At 34.5% G+C, this 18,186-nt stretch overlaps 1 protein-coding gene across 7 annotated transcripts in view; it reads right to left on the bottom strand.

Annotated features, from left to right (window-relative positions):
• Window positions 1-18,186, bottom strand: part of LOC149781286 (uncharacterized) — a 283,358-nt gene that overhangs the window by 118,389 nt on the left and 146,783 nt on the right. For all 7 annotated transcript variants that reach the window (XM_089935370.1, XM_089935369.1, XM_089935371.1 and 4 more), the window contains 3 exons: window positions 13,470-13,566; window positions 1,358-1,511; window positions 66-199 (listed from right to left, as the gene is read on the bottom strand). In XM_089935370.1, coding sequence (XP_089791496.1) covers window positions 66-199; window positions 1,358-1,511; window positions 13,470-13,566 — 385 coding nt within the window. The remainder of the gene's footprint in view (window positions 1-65; window positions 200-1,357; window positions 1,512-13,469; window positions 13,567-18,186) is intronic.

Raw genomic sequence — 18,186 nt, forward strand, 5'->3', positions numbered from 1 at the left:
AAATCTTATTACCTGTGACTGACTAATCAACAATTTCTCAAACATACAGGAATAATTTTACATACCTAGCAGCACGGAGGTACATCATAAGATCCCCATCCAAGACACTCTGTGGCTGCCACCGAAGCTCTTCCAAACTCTCACATTTCTCTGGCATATCTTGGGGTACGACCTCTGGCTTGCATTCAGGCATACGAGCCTGCAAAAATATGGAACCAACCTGAAACAACCTGAGAACTGAAGTAATGAGATTTTAAAGTATATAAATATTGCACAGCACTATGTCAGTTTCAGGATGCAGGATAGCCATTATGTATTCTCCTGCTGGAAGAAGCAACCAAGGGAGGCAACCTTTCTTGTCCCAAGAGGCATCCTGGGATGATGTTCCAGCTGCAAATGCCAAATACTGTGTCCATTAATAATCACCAGACACAAAACAAAAGTTTTGGCTCAAAAATGCATATAAGTATACCTCCACCCATAAATTCCAGCTCTATACATGAATTCTACATGTACATTGCAAGTACAAGTACACTGCCAGTATCTGTGAGGGATACAAACAACAATGACTGGAGGCTAAGCAGACATCCAGCCACTGCACTCAGAAGCAACTTAAAGTATACCTAATTAGCACAATGGTTCAACTGACAGTTATTGGGGTACAGCATTTTTCGTTAACACATTGACTCCTAGTGATGACTTTACGGGGCAGGAGGTAGTAGCCTACTGCCGAGCTCTGTAGCGTCATGGTCATGCATGATACACTAAAGTGGGTGGTATTATAGAAAGGTAGACAGATGTAGCTCTATAATGATACCAAATAATCTGGAATATCTAGTTGCACTACAAAATACAGATAGAAAAACCTCACTCTTTTTATCCAATATTCGCCCCTGGTAGGAATCCCATTTTGTGTCAGGATTATCCCACAAGATCACCAAAATAATTTTACTGATCCTGCCTAAATTTTGCTCATCTAGCTTTTACCAAACAGAAGCCACTTTCAGTTTCAAATTCAACATTGACTATTAACATTAGCTCAACAACAACAACTGTATTTCAACAAGACTTGCGACACCCTGCACACTTTCATATTTCTCTAAGACTCCAGAAATGGTTTTGATAAATAAATTTGTGATGGAAATGGATCTTGGTTCATATGCAAGTACATTTTCCTCAAATTTAAAATGAATTTCAAGATAGTCAGGAGCCAATCTATGTAAGGAATTATATGCAAGTCACAGCAGCTGTGCATGTACCATCTATACTCGCTTCTAAGTGTCTGTGTGTGATTTGTGTTTATAGCAGGCTTAGCAGATTGTGAGTTTAACACTGGTAAACAAGGTAACAGGTTTACCTGATACATAGAGCCGACCCGTATAGTTCCCTGTGTGGTCGCCAGCCTCTTGGTTTCTGGGTTGTATCCAAGAATATAATAAAAGTTATCTTGCGTGGGCTTGAAGCCCTGCGCTGCACGTGTGTCTGGATAGTGGGCCACTCGACACTTCCCTCTGCAAAATTTAACAAAAACATTTCTTCAGTGCAAGAACCACTTAAAAAATTATTTGTGAATGTAAATGGCTTAGTTAATTACTTAATTAGCTCGAGAACACTTTTACAGATCTCTATTTAGTCTTCAGCACCAAGAGTAGTCATGCAGAAAATAAATTCAGACTAAAATAATCTGGACTATAACAAGTTGATAAAAAGCAGATTTTTAAAAATAATTTTTTTATTTGCATGAGATTAGGATTTTTAATGTAGCATTTTAAAAAATTCAGTCATATTGCTACAATGTCTGCAGGATGGCAGTTTATAGTGATTTTTTTTGTATCTGTTTCATAAGTTATAAGCTCTACAACTAGAGATCTAGAGATGGATGTGTGTGAGAAGACTTAGAAATTCCCCAAATATTTTAGGAAGAGTATTGATAACAAACTTGGACCAACAGATGGACATTAGAAAAGCAACAATTCCATTAACTCTTTATGACCAATAGAACTAAAAATGGGCTATTACAATGCCTCAACTTTGATGAATATTGTTATTAGTTCAACCAATTATCATATACTGTGGAACCACTAAGTCATCTATTATCATTTTTAATTTCAGTAACCTACTTAAACCCACTTATTTAGTACCAAGATGATCATAGATGATATTGATGTGCTCAAAGTTAAAACTAAACCACTAACCTTCCTCCACCAGTTATACTGGCCATTATGTATAGCTTTTCATGTGCTGAAGAATGGCCTTAAACCAGTGTATATCCCAAGGGTGTAATATTGAGGGTTTAAAAAAAAACTTGGTTTCAGAATTGGAGGCCATATAAAAAAAATGACAGTCAAAAATGTACTGACAAATTTTCATCTGACTCGTACTTTTTCAGCCTGAAATAGGATATTGCAACTTGCACAACATACTCTCTTTCTCTCTGAATATACAAATAAACCAACATGCACAATTAACAAACAAATGCATTGTCCATTCAAAGAATAATTTTATTACTTCATTTTTCTTTTACAGTTGTACTTTTAATAGTCTCCTTATAATCTTTCTGAAGCAATATTATAGACCAACATATTGCATACAAGCCAATACAAAAAGCCAAATACATCTTTAACCAAATGGCAGTTAATTTACTGCCTGTCATAAAATGTGTACTATGATCGGTTTCAATGTACTTCATCCCTGAACAAATTTATCCTAAAACGAAGGAGGCTAATGATTCATCTTCTTTCTAATAAGTTAAACACTTCAAGATCTTTCTTTTATTGCAGCAAAGTTAAAAACCAACAAAATCTGCAATGACCAGCTGACTTTGTAATCAAAATAACGCATTTGTCTCAGAAAGTTCATCAATTTCTTTGTTGTGAAAGAATGCCTTGGGTTTTAATGTGTTCTCCAGATATCTTGTGGTGAATGATGACAGATTTTTAAAAGTTCTTAAACCCTGTCATGAAAGGATTATTCAGTTTTAAAGTCTTTGTAATCACATGATCATAAGTCACACCAGTAATTCGAATGGATGTGTCATATTCCAATCAAGGGATATATTTTCTACATTTTTCATTAAAGTCAGATCCACAGTTACTCTTGTGTTCTGCTTCTTTCACTTTCTTCACTAATGATTTTTAGTGCACGACGTTTTAATCTTAAGATCACTTTCTAGTGCAACAAGCATGGAGGTTAAACATCAAGATGACATCTTGCTGAGCTCAATGGAAATTGCGTGAGAGCTCGCGAGATTAGGCGAAGCTACTCCATCATAACACTGCCTATCCTAGTCTGGCTCCTTGTTTTGTGTGTTCCCCATGTTGCACTCTGCTATACGAATAGAGGAGCACAACACAGGGAGAAAAAAATGCGGGGAACCAGTCAATACCTATGCTCAAAGTATACAAAATGCCATCCCTCATCCAATGCACTGGATATTAAAAAAATCCGTATCGCATTATGCAAATCCTTTGCATCAAAAAAAATGCACTGCAACAAAGTGTGTGCATCAATTTTCTCCAGCATGCATCCCTGATGTACAAATGTGCGTAAAGGGGAAACACTGCCTTAAACCCAAAACAACTTCTGCCTCAGCTATTACAGAAAGTATAACATTCATAATCAATTCAAGCACCTCATCTGCCCCAACAAATGGTAATCTGCAGAAATAATGCCTATTCACAAATCAAAGTTCTAAATAAAATACAGACAAGAACCAATTCTCATATTGCCAAATCTATCAAAAATGGACTGAACAATGAGTCCATGTCATATTTAACTAAACAGTTACTGTTAAACCTTAAAAATCAAGCTTCAGACAGAATCATTCACATAAGAATTTCTTGATCTCCCAAACTAAGAAATCGTTTCAAGCAGATATGAAGGTAGACTCATAGGATCGCTACTTAATAGTTTTCAGTAAAGCTTTGGACACAGTAGATCATTAACTCCTTTTGAGCTAAATGAAAATTACCAACGTGATGACAGCACATCTGAATGGTTTACTTCCTATTTAAATGAGAGCTCACAACATGTTTATATACATAACACTCGGTCTGAAATTGGTACGATTAGATACGGCACCTCACAAGGCTCAGTTGTATGTCCATTATGATCTACACAAGAATAAAATAGGTTCTCTAGAAACGTACCAACACAGTATGCAAGAATAGTGGCATGTAATAATAAAGTTGTTAACTGAGGTCACTAAGCATGAAATTTGTGATAAAGCAATTTAATTTGATATTTTTTGTTGCATGGTTTGTTCTGAAGGTTATTTTTGAACACATTTATTTTGTACAAGAAGTGATGGCACTGTTTGGTATAGGACAGAAAAGTAGTATAGCACATATCAGAAAATATTATACTCACAAAAAGAAGAGTATGATAAAAATCAGACTCAAGCAATAAATATAATTACAGAGGGGATTGGTAACTGTTACCAATGTTGCCTTGTAGGTATATACATATTCCATAAAGAAAATGAAGAACATATGTTAAAAGTATAAATTATGGTAGGAGGCAAAGAAGAAATATAAAAATATCTATTAAGTACGAGAAATGTAGCTGGAGAATAGGGCATGTTAGTTCCACTAACGGATTTCACAATATTAATGGAGTTAACTCATTTAGTCTTGATAATGCCTGTATTCATCTTACACCTATATTCATGGTTTGTTTACTTTAATCAATGAATGATCCCACTTACAGTCGAGGTGAATGGGTTGATAATAAAAACCTCTCCAATTGGTCAAATATGACGTTTTCCCAAGAATCTGATGCTAAAGAACCAATAAAAATGACTAATTTGTTTAAATATGAAATATTATTAGGATAAGGTTACTAATGAAGAGCAGTTTTACTACATGAATTTCATTTATCAAAAATAGTAAACAGTAGCAGATATCAGAGTGATATTTAACACATTAACCCCTGGTTACGAGTTTAAGTGGCAGGTGGTAGTAGCCTACTGCCGAGCTCTGTAGCGTCAAGGTCATGTATGATACACTAAAGTGGGTGGTATTATAGAAAGGTAGACAGATGTAGCTCTACAATAATACCAAAAAATCTGGATAATAATACCAACAAATCTGTAATTTCTAGTTGCACTACAAAATAAAGATGGAAAAACCTCATTTTTTGGACCTGATTTTTTTCTACCCAAAATTCAATGGGGTATTTCTACTTCTCACTGCCAACATAAAAATACAGCTATGTTTCTTTAATGAATTGTATTTTTTTTATAAAATTGCATTTTTACAAGATAAAGAGACAAAAAGGTATCAATAATAATATACAAATCCACATCTCTTTGTGTTTCTAAAACAGTATCACAAAAGGGACTAATTCTCAACTGGAAATCAGGATATTTATCTTTTTAATTGTTCAGCATTGAAACATTTTCAAATTTGCCATGTGGTACATATATTGGATGTCAAGTTGGCACCATTTTCATTCAGTGAACATCATCTTAAATCTTTGGTGACATAATGGTCTTCCATTTAGGGTGAGTAGGGACATCAAATTTGTTAAGGTTATTGCCACAGCTATATTGGATGTACCAGTTTCACTAGTAGAACAGCTGATAGCCCCATGTTGATGCACCATTCACTTGGGGAAGAGCTGAGACAACATTGTTTTCAGGAATTACTATTGATTCAGGCCTAGCAATATTGTAACAAGATTTTAAAGATAGCTGCTGTGGTGGCCATGCTGGACATCAGCTAGCATCATTTTCATTTAAGACCTACTGGACATCATAAGAGACCTTCTGACGAAAAAAACCCATGTCAATATGACTTTTTCTAAAAGGAAAGTTCTGATTAGATTTTTTAAAATGACCGCCATGGCAGTCATATGTCCAATTGGCATCATCTGTATTTAGGACCAGACAGACATCATAAGAAGTCTTTTGGTATAAACCCTATGCTAGTAAAACATCCACACAGAAGCAGCAATGAGATTTTCAAGATGGTTGCTGTGGTGGCCATAATAAACATCAAATAAGCCCCATTTTCATTTATGACCAACTTTCATCATATGTGATGTCCATCAAATGTAATTGAGTCCTTTCCAGCTTTTATTCACAAGAATCTGAATACTTCTTTTTATTTTTCTGTGATGATTATTAACACTTTCCTAGAAGCTTATTTTTCCTTTATTCTTTAACATGCATCGCTTTCTGGATGCCATTTTTAAGAAAGATTATATAATCAAGTTTGATCATGCAAATGCTTCACATGAACAAGTATGTGCAGTTTAAAGTGTCCGGGGTGCTGCAGTAAGCTTAGCCTGGTTTTCTGACTAATTTCACTAATTCTAATATGAAACCCAGAACCAAATCAAACATGGACGAACCAATTATCCGGATTTTTTGGTAATGATAATGTTTTCGTAGTTTTTGCTTGTATCCCCTAAGTCTGTATTTTAAGGGTAATTTTTGTAAGACTTAGAGCAAACTCATTAGAGTTGGTAGGTCTTCATTTCTCTGGCAAGCTGATGAATTGGAGTTAATACATTGTGTTACCATAACCATATCCGTTAACCCTTTACCTCATACAGCAAAGTTCCCCAGTGCAGTGTGCTATAAATAGAACTCCTGATACCTGTTTGACTCCATACACATAGGCCTGCCTGTTCACCGTTTAGCAATGTAGTGTATGTTAAGATTAACAGCAATTTTAACAATTTTACATTTTTGGTACATATCTATTATGTATGGAAAGATTTAAGAGTAAAGTCCGATCATTATAGCTGTGTAATTATTTTTCACAGAAGAATTTTTATGTCCTTTAAAATCTTGAGAGAACTTGTTCACCGTCAAGTCAGTGAAGCTGCGTGACCAACTGTAGCTGCCATTTCTCATCACTAAGTCATCTGAATTTCATAATTTATGATAACTAATTGCTGCCTACATCAATATCAGAGCCTTTACCCAAGTTATTGAATCTTTCATAATTGTAATTCGTGAAAACTTCTAAGTACTGAACGAAATCCGCGACCTCCATTTTGGAGAGTGGAGAATACGACCCAGTTACTTTAAATACCAGAGAATAAACAGTTTTTATGAGGGCAATCCTCTCTTCAGTAAATTTATTATTCACTTCAGTTCTCTCCCTTGCTTGTTCTGGTTCTTGTTCTGTTTCTGGTACAAAATCCTTTATATCTGCCATTTCAGAACGAAGCCGGTCAATACCCACATGTATTTCTTGTGTTTGTTGTTGATAAGTAGCACAAGCCATTTCATTTGAAGTTCTCGTAAAATCTTTTTTGTTATTTTTAGTTCTTTCTGCTATTTCTCCAGTTGCTTTAGCGATTTGCTCAGTTGCTTCAGTGGTTTTCTCAAACGTGGGAAGAAGACCCACAGCAGCTTTCGTTACTGGTTTAAATAACTGTTCTGCACCTTCTGTAAATTCCACCTGAGACTACTGATGCTCATGTAATTTTTGACAGAATCATGGACTGGAAGATATTTTTTATTGCATCTAGTTGCTGTCGAGCTAGTTTAGTTGTACGAGATTCCATGTTTAGTGTTATTATTTGATATTATTAATGATTTAATGAAGCCACCTTTTTTTTACACCCTTGACTCTGTCAGGTTACACACACAGGCATTGACCCAGGTAAATATATTTTTTTATGCACACAACAAATAACCCGATAAGATGCTTCAGTGATGTTTGTATTTTTTCACCCATCATAGGAAGGCTTTATTGCACAAATAAATTTAGTCTATTTATCCTCCCTTGTATTTTATTACCCTCCACAGGAAGTTTTATTTCAGTCTGGAATCCTGGTCTGTTCACCCTCCCTGCTGCTGTGTGTATATATGCATGTCTATCTTTATATATATTATCCTTTGTTAAAGGGCCTCAGTGCAGATTAGCTCTTTAGATAACTGTTTTACCCTCATAAGTAAGGGTGCTTATTGTCAAAGAAGCACACATACCAAACTAGCCTGGTATCACAGACCAATGCACTAATTTAAATATCACTGATATGAAAGGATTTAGGCCAGTGCACAACTTTGACAGGTGGAATGTCTCGTTCACTGACTCAACAATAATCCTGAACATAGCAAATAACAGGTTTTAATCATTGATTGTCGACATAAAAATATTTGCTATATTGTGAGGTGACAAGCAGAAGGTTGGGAGTTCTTACAAGGTGCGCAGCTGCCACTGAAATGTCAGAAATCTGATAAGGACGATAAAGGGTGCAATTGTAAATGTGATCTAGAGATGAGAGGCTGAAAGTACTTGAAATCCTTGAAAAATGAATATAAATGATGGAAATATGACTCAAAAAAGGATGTGTGTTGTGCACTTTTTCAACTAACCATTAAGAGAAATATGAAAGTACGTAAATCAGTGACACTTTGTCAGTAATTGTTACCATGGTAATGCAGTAAAAAATAAATGAAGAAAGAAAAAACAATTTCAAGCCCTGCTATTGGGAGATATTTTACAATTATGTATACCTTACTTGCTATTTGCAAGATATTTGTCTGCTAGTAAAAAAACTTTTTAACGGAGTCTCAACCAGTCATACAGAGAAGCTCAATCCCAGCATTGGGGCCCAGAGTGGCCGAGAGGTCTAAAGTGCTCTCCATTATGGATCACTGCCATCTCACCTCTGTCTGTGTGGGTTTGAGTCTCGGATTCGGCCAATGTGGATAAGCGGGAAAGCTTGCCAGTAGCTTCTCATAGGTCGGTGGTTCTTTCCGGGGTTTTCCCGGGTTCTTCCTCCACCACTAATACTGGCCGCCATGTATGACCTATGATATGCTGAAAAATGGCGTTAAACCTTACAACAACAACAAATCAATCCCAGTATAATGTCTGCCAAATGGGTGGGCATTTGTATAATGGATCACTATTTCTTACATGAAGAATCAAGCTTTTACTTCTGTCAGTTGTTCTTATAATCATATAAATGTTCAAAACTAAGAAAACCAATTCACAATTGTACAGTTCGCATAATATAACACTATGTATGTGCAAAAATAGATCTCCAACAATGGCATCACATGGAGGGGGCAGGGCAGAGTGTTGCAAAACAGATTACTTGCCAGATGGACTACTTATGTTGTACAATGCACTAGTCCAATTTACTATTCTTGGGCTATTGAACAAGCATAGATTTTGAGTCCTATTACAGGTAAACAAAAATATTTAGGTGTTGATAATTACACACGTGTTAATCTCTCTCCCACTTTGCCCAGTGCAATCTCATCAGCATTTAATCTTTGATTACATGTTTTATATCCCAGCACCAGAACATTGATACAGTGCACTTTATGAGCATGTAATTAATACATGCCCTAAATTTACATGCCTTATTAGAAAGATAGGTCCTTACCTATAAATTTTTCTGTCAAAATTTAAGCAACATATCTAACAATTCCTTGACAGATCATCATACAATTGATACATTTTAAACATGTTTACTTCAACTGATGATGAATGTTTTCTATCCATTGATTTTCTTTTAAATTCAAATTGGCATCTTTCATAATTTTTATTTGAATGATATCACATGTTCAAGCATTGGCAAGATTGTGTCATAAATAATTTATAAAAGGAGATCTTTGTAAATATGTTAATTATTTTACCAGGTTTTTCTTTTTTTTCATATTATTATAGTATCATTTGGACATCACTGTCAAGTCCAGTGGTTGAAGTTGGCTCATACTTGAGGAGGCTCAAACAAAAAAAGCGATTCCACTATTTTGCAATTTAGTTGGCATCTTCACACTTTGATGGGCTCAGAACAAATCAAATGTTGGCACTGGCTGCTAACTGCATCAAGAAAGGGGCAGCTGACCGGGTGTGTTTGACTCACATGTGGAATAATGACATTATCCAAACCAATGGATCTTAACTTGAATTTTTCCAATCTTACACTAGTGTGTGAAAGCCATGGTTGTCAGAAACTATTAACTTTGCAACTATATGTATGGTGTTGTAAGAATCATTCGCATGTATAACCGATTAGTTTGGTGTAATTGACTTGTTTTATTTGTACGCAGAAGGTGAAAGTATTGTTTTAACAACTAAAAAGCTAGCAGTATTTGCTGTCAGCATATTATTTTCTTTCTTTAATTGGGGTAATTGTAGAGGTGAATACACAAAATTAAATTCCTTCAAATATGCAAACATTACTAAGCAAAACCATGACTTAATAAATGGGTGTGAATATTTGGACCTAATTATCTATGGCTTTGAGAAGGATGGACTTGCTCAATTCAGCAATTTTAGGTTTATTTACCTGACAAACATTCATGTGTACCAGTCAAGTTGGATGGCACAATGTTGATTCAGTGGGTTTTGCTAAGACTAATTATTAAAATCCAATTTTCACAAGACTGTACAATTTGTTCTTTTTCAATTTTCAGTAATATTAATATCTGAATATTTTTAACCTTTTCTTGTTCTTACTATCTTCCTTATCTCAGCATATCAATTTAAGGCAGTAAGTAGAAATTACTGGATACTGTACAAATATGCACGTATCGAGACATTAAGTCTTGTTTCATAATTCAAATAGTCAAAATAAACAAAATCTTATATTACCTGATTATGTAAGTGATGTGGATTTCTTAAATGGCTTTGCTGATTTCTAGGAAAGAGAGAGTGCAAGAAAATGGAGGCAGGGGGCTTCTTCATAGTATGCAGCCAATTTCTCTTTAGGTTTTTTAATTCAAAGTTCAGAGCAACAATAGAATCCAAGAAAACTGATACCCAATGTAAATTAGTGATACCAGTACATGATCAAACTGTCAATGTATCAGACGCATACCTGCCATGACATGTCATTCATGCTAAAAACATGCTTTTGTACTCCCAAACCCAGTCATGTAACAACAACATGATTTTCAGCAATCTTATTTTTTAAAATAAAAACAACAGCAAAAACAAACAAAAAATGCAGAAAAAACCCACCTCAGTATATACCTAGCACACATAGCAGATATATAAAGTAAACAGTCTTGCTTAGAGCTCATTTAAAACTATCTTTGTGGGCAGTTTATACAGCAAATTGTCAAAGTTGCAATTAAAAGGCAAGATCAGGTATAAACAATCACCATATGACATTACATAATTGGCTCAAAATATTTAGCTATGTGTTGAGTGCTCATGAGGCTGACATGGGGGAGTCCATTACATTAATTCACAAAGTAGAACAGCCCAATTCATTTTAAGTTATAGTTCAATGGGAGGGGAAAAACAAGTTATTACACATCATCATCTTGAATGAGAATGTTTAAGCCATATGTATCAAAGATTAACAGTAAGTTTTTGAACAGCTGCAATATTTCTTTGAAGAGAGATTTTACTCTATACATAAAATGCAAAACATGATTATTTCAGTTGTCAGAATAATGTTCATGTGTAATTCTTTTTTTAACACATTAACCCCTGGAGGTTTTTGTCATTTTCGCCTGAAATTCGAGTAGGAAACACATTTTGAAAGCTATTTCTGAATACATCCAAAACACCAAATCCCAGGTGATCTTTCAATAACATACTGCCTAGTTGTGTTAGAAACATACTTTTTCATTGGCTATTTGGCTCGCGCATGAGCAGAAGGGTAAAAGTTGGAGTTCCTTTCTTTTTCTTTTTTTTGCTAAACGGAGCCATTATTTTTGTATTGAGATCACTCTTTATTCCAAATGCCCATCTTATTCTACTTTTTGCAAAGGCTCATCTGTCTGTTAGCAGTTCATACCGGTTTGCCTTAGATCCGAGACCAAAAAGTCTAAAATCCAAACACAAAATCGGATTCAGACCATGGGCGAATTTGGGGTAAAACAAAAATAGGGTCCAAAAAATGAGCTTTTTCCCTCTGTATTTTGTATTGAACCGAGAAATTCCAGATTATCTGGTATCATTGTAGAGTTACATTTGTCTACCTTTCTATAATACCACTCACTTTGGTGTATCGTTCATGACCATGACGCTACAGAGCTTGGGAGTAGGCTACTACCTCCTGCCCGTTTAACTCGTCACTAGAGGTTTATGTGTTTACGGTGATTTAGGATGCAATAAACTGTCAGCAAAATTGTCCAACAAAAACTAACTTTCTGAACCAACTGATGATGGAGTGTTACTTTGTGAAGCACAGCAAAGGGAGAGCATTAAGTTCTTTGCACATACTGGAAACCATATATCAACTTAAGTCATTAAGAATTACATCACCCGTAACATATTCGACACAGTGAACATTCAGATTAGTTTTCTTTATTATTATTTTAATCTTGCTAACTTATAACTGACCCATTCTTCTCAGGATGATTTTAGCAATAAAATATTTTGATCAAAACACAATTATAAACACACACTTATGTTTACCCAGTTGAACTGTATTTGATAAAGCATTAACACCCAAATGGGACAGATGATTTTATTACTGCTGTATTACCTGCAAAGCCTGCCATTAAACTTGAAAATAGGATGCCCCCTCCTCCAAAGAATGGTCAGTCCCATATGTGATGTACATGAACACCTATAACACCTGCACTACCTTCAAACTCACTAATGAACTAGTGAGAGCAGCAAGACTGCATCTAATTAAGCCTATATTTTGCCAGCCAATGGAGAGAAATTTGGTATCTGTTTTTATCTAATGTCTGTGTGGTTGTGATTATGCGAGTGTTTGCACATGTGTACATATGCTGTGATATCTTACAATGCAAAGTCTATCAACAATTTTTCTTCTTCTTTGTAAGTGTTTTAAATGCATTAATGGAAACAGACCATTTATTTTCTTTTATTCAAATTTTAATTTCTGATCATCTTCTATAGACATGTCTGAAAAGATGGCTTATTCTTATGTGGATGATGTTGTTTCTTTTTGTCATATGCATTGACCTCCCCCGACCCCAAGAAGTTTTTTCGAGTCCCGAAAAAAGCCCCCAACACTGTCTGTGAATATGGCAGGTATGCAGATGTTGAACTTCACTGTTCGTTGATGAGTGTATGTATGTGTGAGTATGAAAGTATGAGCGTGGTTTTTTTTCTTCTAATAATATGCCAGCTATACAACTTGTAGTAGCATGTACAGTATTCGAGTCACAAGGGAGAGCAGTATTTAATGAGTAAACAGAGTATCCTAAATACAGTATCATTATGATTTTTTTAAACACAATAATTCATTCATAAAAATTAGTCAATACTAGTAGGCATCCTACTAATTCTTTCTTCAAAAAAAGAACAGCTACTAAAATTAATGAATATAAAAACTATGTAATTAATGAAGGCTCTGTGTAATGCAGTGCTTCACATACAACCAGTGCAAGGATGTATCAGCCCTGTCTCTGACTTGAAAAATTCACCAAGCATTAACACAGAATCTTACTTTTGGTATCATCAGAGTCTCTGCCAGGAGGGTGATCCCATTCACCAAGCTTATGCATAGAGGGGAAGGGGCACAAGTACGTGATTTTTTGAAAAGCAGCAGAAGAAATTTACCTTAAGGCAGTCACTGGATAGGTATCAGTTGCATCTGATATCAGCAATTCACGAGACTTGTTAGTTGATGCTTTCACATTTAATTCACTTCCGTCATCTGTCAATGATAACAATTGAAAGTTAGCTGATTGTTGTACCTGGTTTCAAATCTATAAACAGAACTTTTGATCATATCAATTTTGAAACAAATTCTAACCAGGAATTTTATGAACACGTAAATGGACCCCATCCCAGTGAGAAATAATTCAAATATCAAAATTCCCAATTTTAGCAATGTACTCTGGAAAATTTGATTTATCATTGGTCTAAATCTTTTTCCAACCATAAACGTGAAACATGATTGCCCTACCAAAATGCTGTCACAGATACTCAAATAATAAAATTTTTAATTTTTTAAAATGTGTAGTTTTTATTCATTTTGAAATTATAGTCTAAAATATGCATGACGGCATTTTAAATGATTTTATTTGTAATATAAATTGGTGCTTCATTTACCAACAATTATCAAATTTTAGATATACTTCTAACAGTTCTTTTCCACTGAACTGCATCCAATGAGTTCTCTGAAGCCTGTGGTGACAACTTACATACTGTATTTCATGCATTTTTTTTGTACCTTTAATTTTCCATTCACAATCTAGTTATCAAAAATAATAATTATTTAAATGTATCATAATTTTGTGTACATATCACTTTGTATTTTTCAACAAATCCTTTAAATTACCATACATAGAATTTCTACTAAGATGTATGTTTGCAAAAAACAATTGATAAATACCGTATTGCCATTTTGTTCTTTTTAAAAATTGAAAATATATAATCATGATCACATACAAAGTAAGGCATTGAATAATGAATCAAGTGATTAAGAAAAAAAGAATCACCATTTATAACTGCTTAGAAAGGTTACTTATAATTTCATTTATTAATATTTTTACTATGTACTTGAAAAAATACCGATGTATGATATAAATACATCAAACTACCCATGTATTTTTCTTCCGGGCATGATCCCAAATGAAAAACAACTATACGCTGCCTCAATTAAAACTTTTCCGACTTTTGGCTAGCTTCCTATAAATTTGTAATTCAGGTATTGAATAACGAAACAAGTGATTAGGTAATCAAAGAAACGGCATTTTTAGTTCATACCATTCTTATATTACTTTTTAACCAAATAGTCTGATGTGATGTTTTCTTTATCTGAATCAAGAAGAATAGACCATTTCAAATGGCTTGGAAAAATACCGGTCATATATAGATGTAAAACTACGACATGCAGACTGGTCACTGATCATTTCATTCTTTTATTACTTTTTTAACCATATATTTTGATTTTTTTTATTTGACCATGAGTTCGCATTTCAAATGGCTCTGAAGGAAAAAAAGACCAATGTAAGATATAGACAGGTCAAACTACAAATACAGTAAAACTTGTTATCAGAGACCACCCCTTCTGCCAACAAAAAGTGGTCTCATAGCAGATTTGTACAAAAGGACCAGTTTCCAAGGTCCAGTTTCAGAACAATTTCAAGAAAAATAACCACAACCACTATACATATATATTCTATTCTTTATTAATAGTTCTTGCTAAAATATTGCATGCATTCATCTAAAAACAATATTTTATAGCAATAAAGATATACTTATATCATTAAACATGAAATCACATTTACATTTGAAGATCACATATTTTTAACACATGAAATCGTTTCTGAATTAATCGTTTTCCTTTATAGCAACCTAAATTTGTTTCACCAACGTATAAACTGCTTTTTTGCAAGTGATCTACTCTTGTTTCAATTATTATTTTCTCCAGCCTTAAAATCTGTCTCTTTTTAGTAGGAGGTTCATCCATCGTTATTAAGGTTCTAAGTGTTAAAATTATTAGTGCTCATTTGTAATATCGAACGTAAAGACGGTTTTGACTGGGCTGTGGGAAAATATGAAAAAACTATACATGTGTACTGCATATATTGCATATCTGACAATTAATGAAATAAAAAGAAACAATTATCTCATCCAGAAACAGAACCATTTACTCAGAGACAAAAGTCAATGGTTTCATTCAAAGATGACACACAGGGATTAACTCTATAAGCAAAGTGTGTAACCCTGTCACACCAGCTTTGTAATTGAGATGTAATCACTTAACACATTAACCATTCTACAAAACACAATAATTAGGACATTTTATGGTACTAGTTTCACACATTTTACGCAAACAAATGTAATAGTTCTTTCCATTGCCTGCTTGTTTTTCTGTCAACTAAAAAGAAATCAAACCAAACCTTGCAAGGTCCTTTCTGACTGACTGACCAAGTCTGCTTATTCATATACACCTCTCCCTTGATACCTCGCACACAACAAACATAGATCACACTATAAGCAAAATGGTGGTGGGGGCGGCATTAGGGAACTGGGCTGTTTAATGACTGAATCCTCATTTTACACTCACATTGATAATAATTTTTAATAATGCGCTTTTTCTAATGAAGTTGTTCGTTATTCTGTTTAAATAACGTTTTTTTTCTTCAAAATATCCAACATATGAAAGATCATTCCAACTGGTTTGAACAACCATCACATGTACGTCACTGCTTTATGTTTTCTTGATAGTGGTGTCTAATAGTATCTTGCCAAATCGGTAGTCCATAATTTGGGAACTAGACTAACTGCTGATACACCACCAAACAAGATTAATTTTTTCTCCTCAATAACACTCGACATTTATTTCGTAAGACGTCTACGTCAAAACTCAATTTTTTATTGTTCAATTAGTACAATGTTAATGTCGTGATTTCAGTGGAATTAATAATGAAATTTCTTATCATCCCTGAGGATATCTCTAAATGCCAGTTCAAGAATTCTCTGAAAATAGTTTGCCTACAATGGTCCGTATCTGTGAAGTCAAGCTATATATTTTACGAAGAATTTTTTTCGCTGGGCTGCCTTGTTATCTTTGATCACAGTTATGAAAGAGTCGGTTGATTTAAGGTAGTTTCTGTTACAGACACAATAACATTTATTACAGTGTTCGATTGATCAAATGAAGTGAGTTCACCCGACATAGGACCGAAACCGCTAGATTTTAAGTTAGTCCGATTTTTGTGTCTTTTAACTTTCCTTTTATTCCACCTCCTTTTTTCATTCAAAAGACATAATTAACATGATAATACAAAGGAGGCCAGCTTTTAATTCAGTGCAACAATACAACAAATACTTCTGCAAGTCAGTTTTCAAAACATGGTCGACAATTAGGTTCTCAGAGAAATGCTCGTGACATGGCTGTTACAGTAGATTGACGCATTTTACGTTTAATTACAAGAGGACACATTGCATTTATGACGATTACACTTAAAAGGAACTAAAAGATGGAACTAGAACACAAATTTCAATTGATAAAAAAATTATTTAATTTGTATTTATTTATTAAAGTACTGCCTCCACTTGGCGTAAGTGACATTTTCGTTGATCGAAATTTCCTTACATATCGTTAATTGCAGTGTACTAGGAATGTCGTTTGGAAAGAAAATGTAAAAAAATGGTATTTTCGGTTTTAAAAAATGGGATCCATGTCTGACACCGCATTATAAGCGGGTTCGCGAGTTATCGAGGAAGTGGTGTACATATGGTGGCTTATTTGGTGCCACATGGCTCCATATATCGTCAGCATGTCCTTAGCTCAAATCCGTCAGATTATAAAATAATACTACACTTCTACTCGCAGGGCACTGTTCACTCATTTGTTGCTGGTTGATAACAGCACCGTATTTCTCTCTACATTCGGCTTTTCATTTGTCTGTTCACATTTTGTGTGTAATTTTGTTCAAGTATGTATTTAAAGGTATTGATGTAAAAATAGGCTTCTGAACACCCCCATCAAAAGATGCTTTTTAAAACAAACAGTTTAATCAGCACAGTTCTTAAGTATTTCTACATTCCACTTTGTTTGGTGATTTTGCATTAATACAAATGAAGGATTCACAATATCCGTTCAAGGAAGCAGTAGCGTTTCAAACACCACCTCTATGAGCCAGTGTAACAGTAGTCAAATATAGAGTTTCTGGTACTACTCCTGGATCTCACTGAAAATCCAGCACAAGTGAAAATGGTCCAGTAGTAGGGTCTAGGACATGATTATTTTTTAAATTCTTATGCAGTGGTAAAAATGTGGTCCAATAGTTTGGGGGTTGAGAAATGATGGGGAAGGGATAGAAGATGGCTAATGGGAGAGCTGGCATTTTAATTAATCACTGTCTTTTGATCTCAATTTTCGTAGGCACAGCCTAAGGTGGTGCTCTACAGTTTCATATTTTGCATAAGGTTAGAATTTTAAGGAGAAAGAATTTCCCTGGGTTTCCTCACTGGTTATACTGACTATTTAAAAAAGACATTGTATATCTTTGATATTGTTCAAAGAACCTTTAATTCCCTTTATTTTGGTGTATGATTGATGGGTGTAATATGGGTTATAGAGCATACATCTTGGCCTTATTCCATATGTGCATCTTTCAAAAATGGCTAGCTCCACTTGGTCATTTTCACTTCCTGGACTTCAGAGGTAAATTGTAAAAAAAGAGCAGATAACGTTTTCTTACATTTTATAGATGCAGTAATTAATCCATTGTCCTTTCAGAAGCTGGTATTGTCAAGTTGTGTAAAATTAATTTTCCCTATTTTAAAAGGTGCTAAAGATAGTGTACTTTAGACTAGT

This window comes from Sinohyriopsis cumingii, chromosome 15, assembly GCF_028554795.1.
Source record: "Sinohyriopsis cumingii isolate HCF-2022 chromosome 15, ASM2855479v2, whole genome shotgun sequence".
Lineage (NCBI taxonomy): Eukaryota > Metazoa > Mollusca > Bivalvia > Unionida > Unionidae > Sinohyriopsis > Sinohyriopsis cumingii.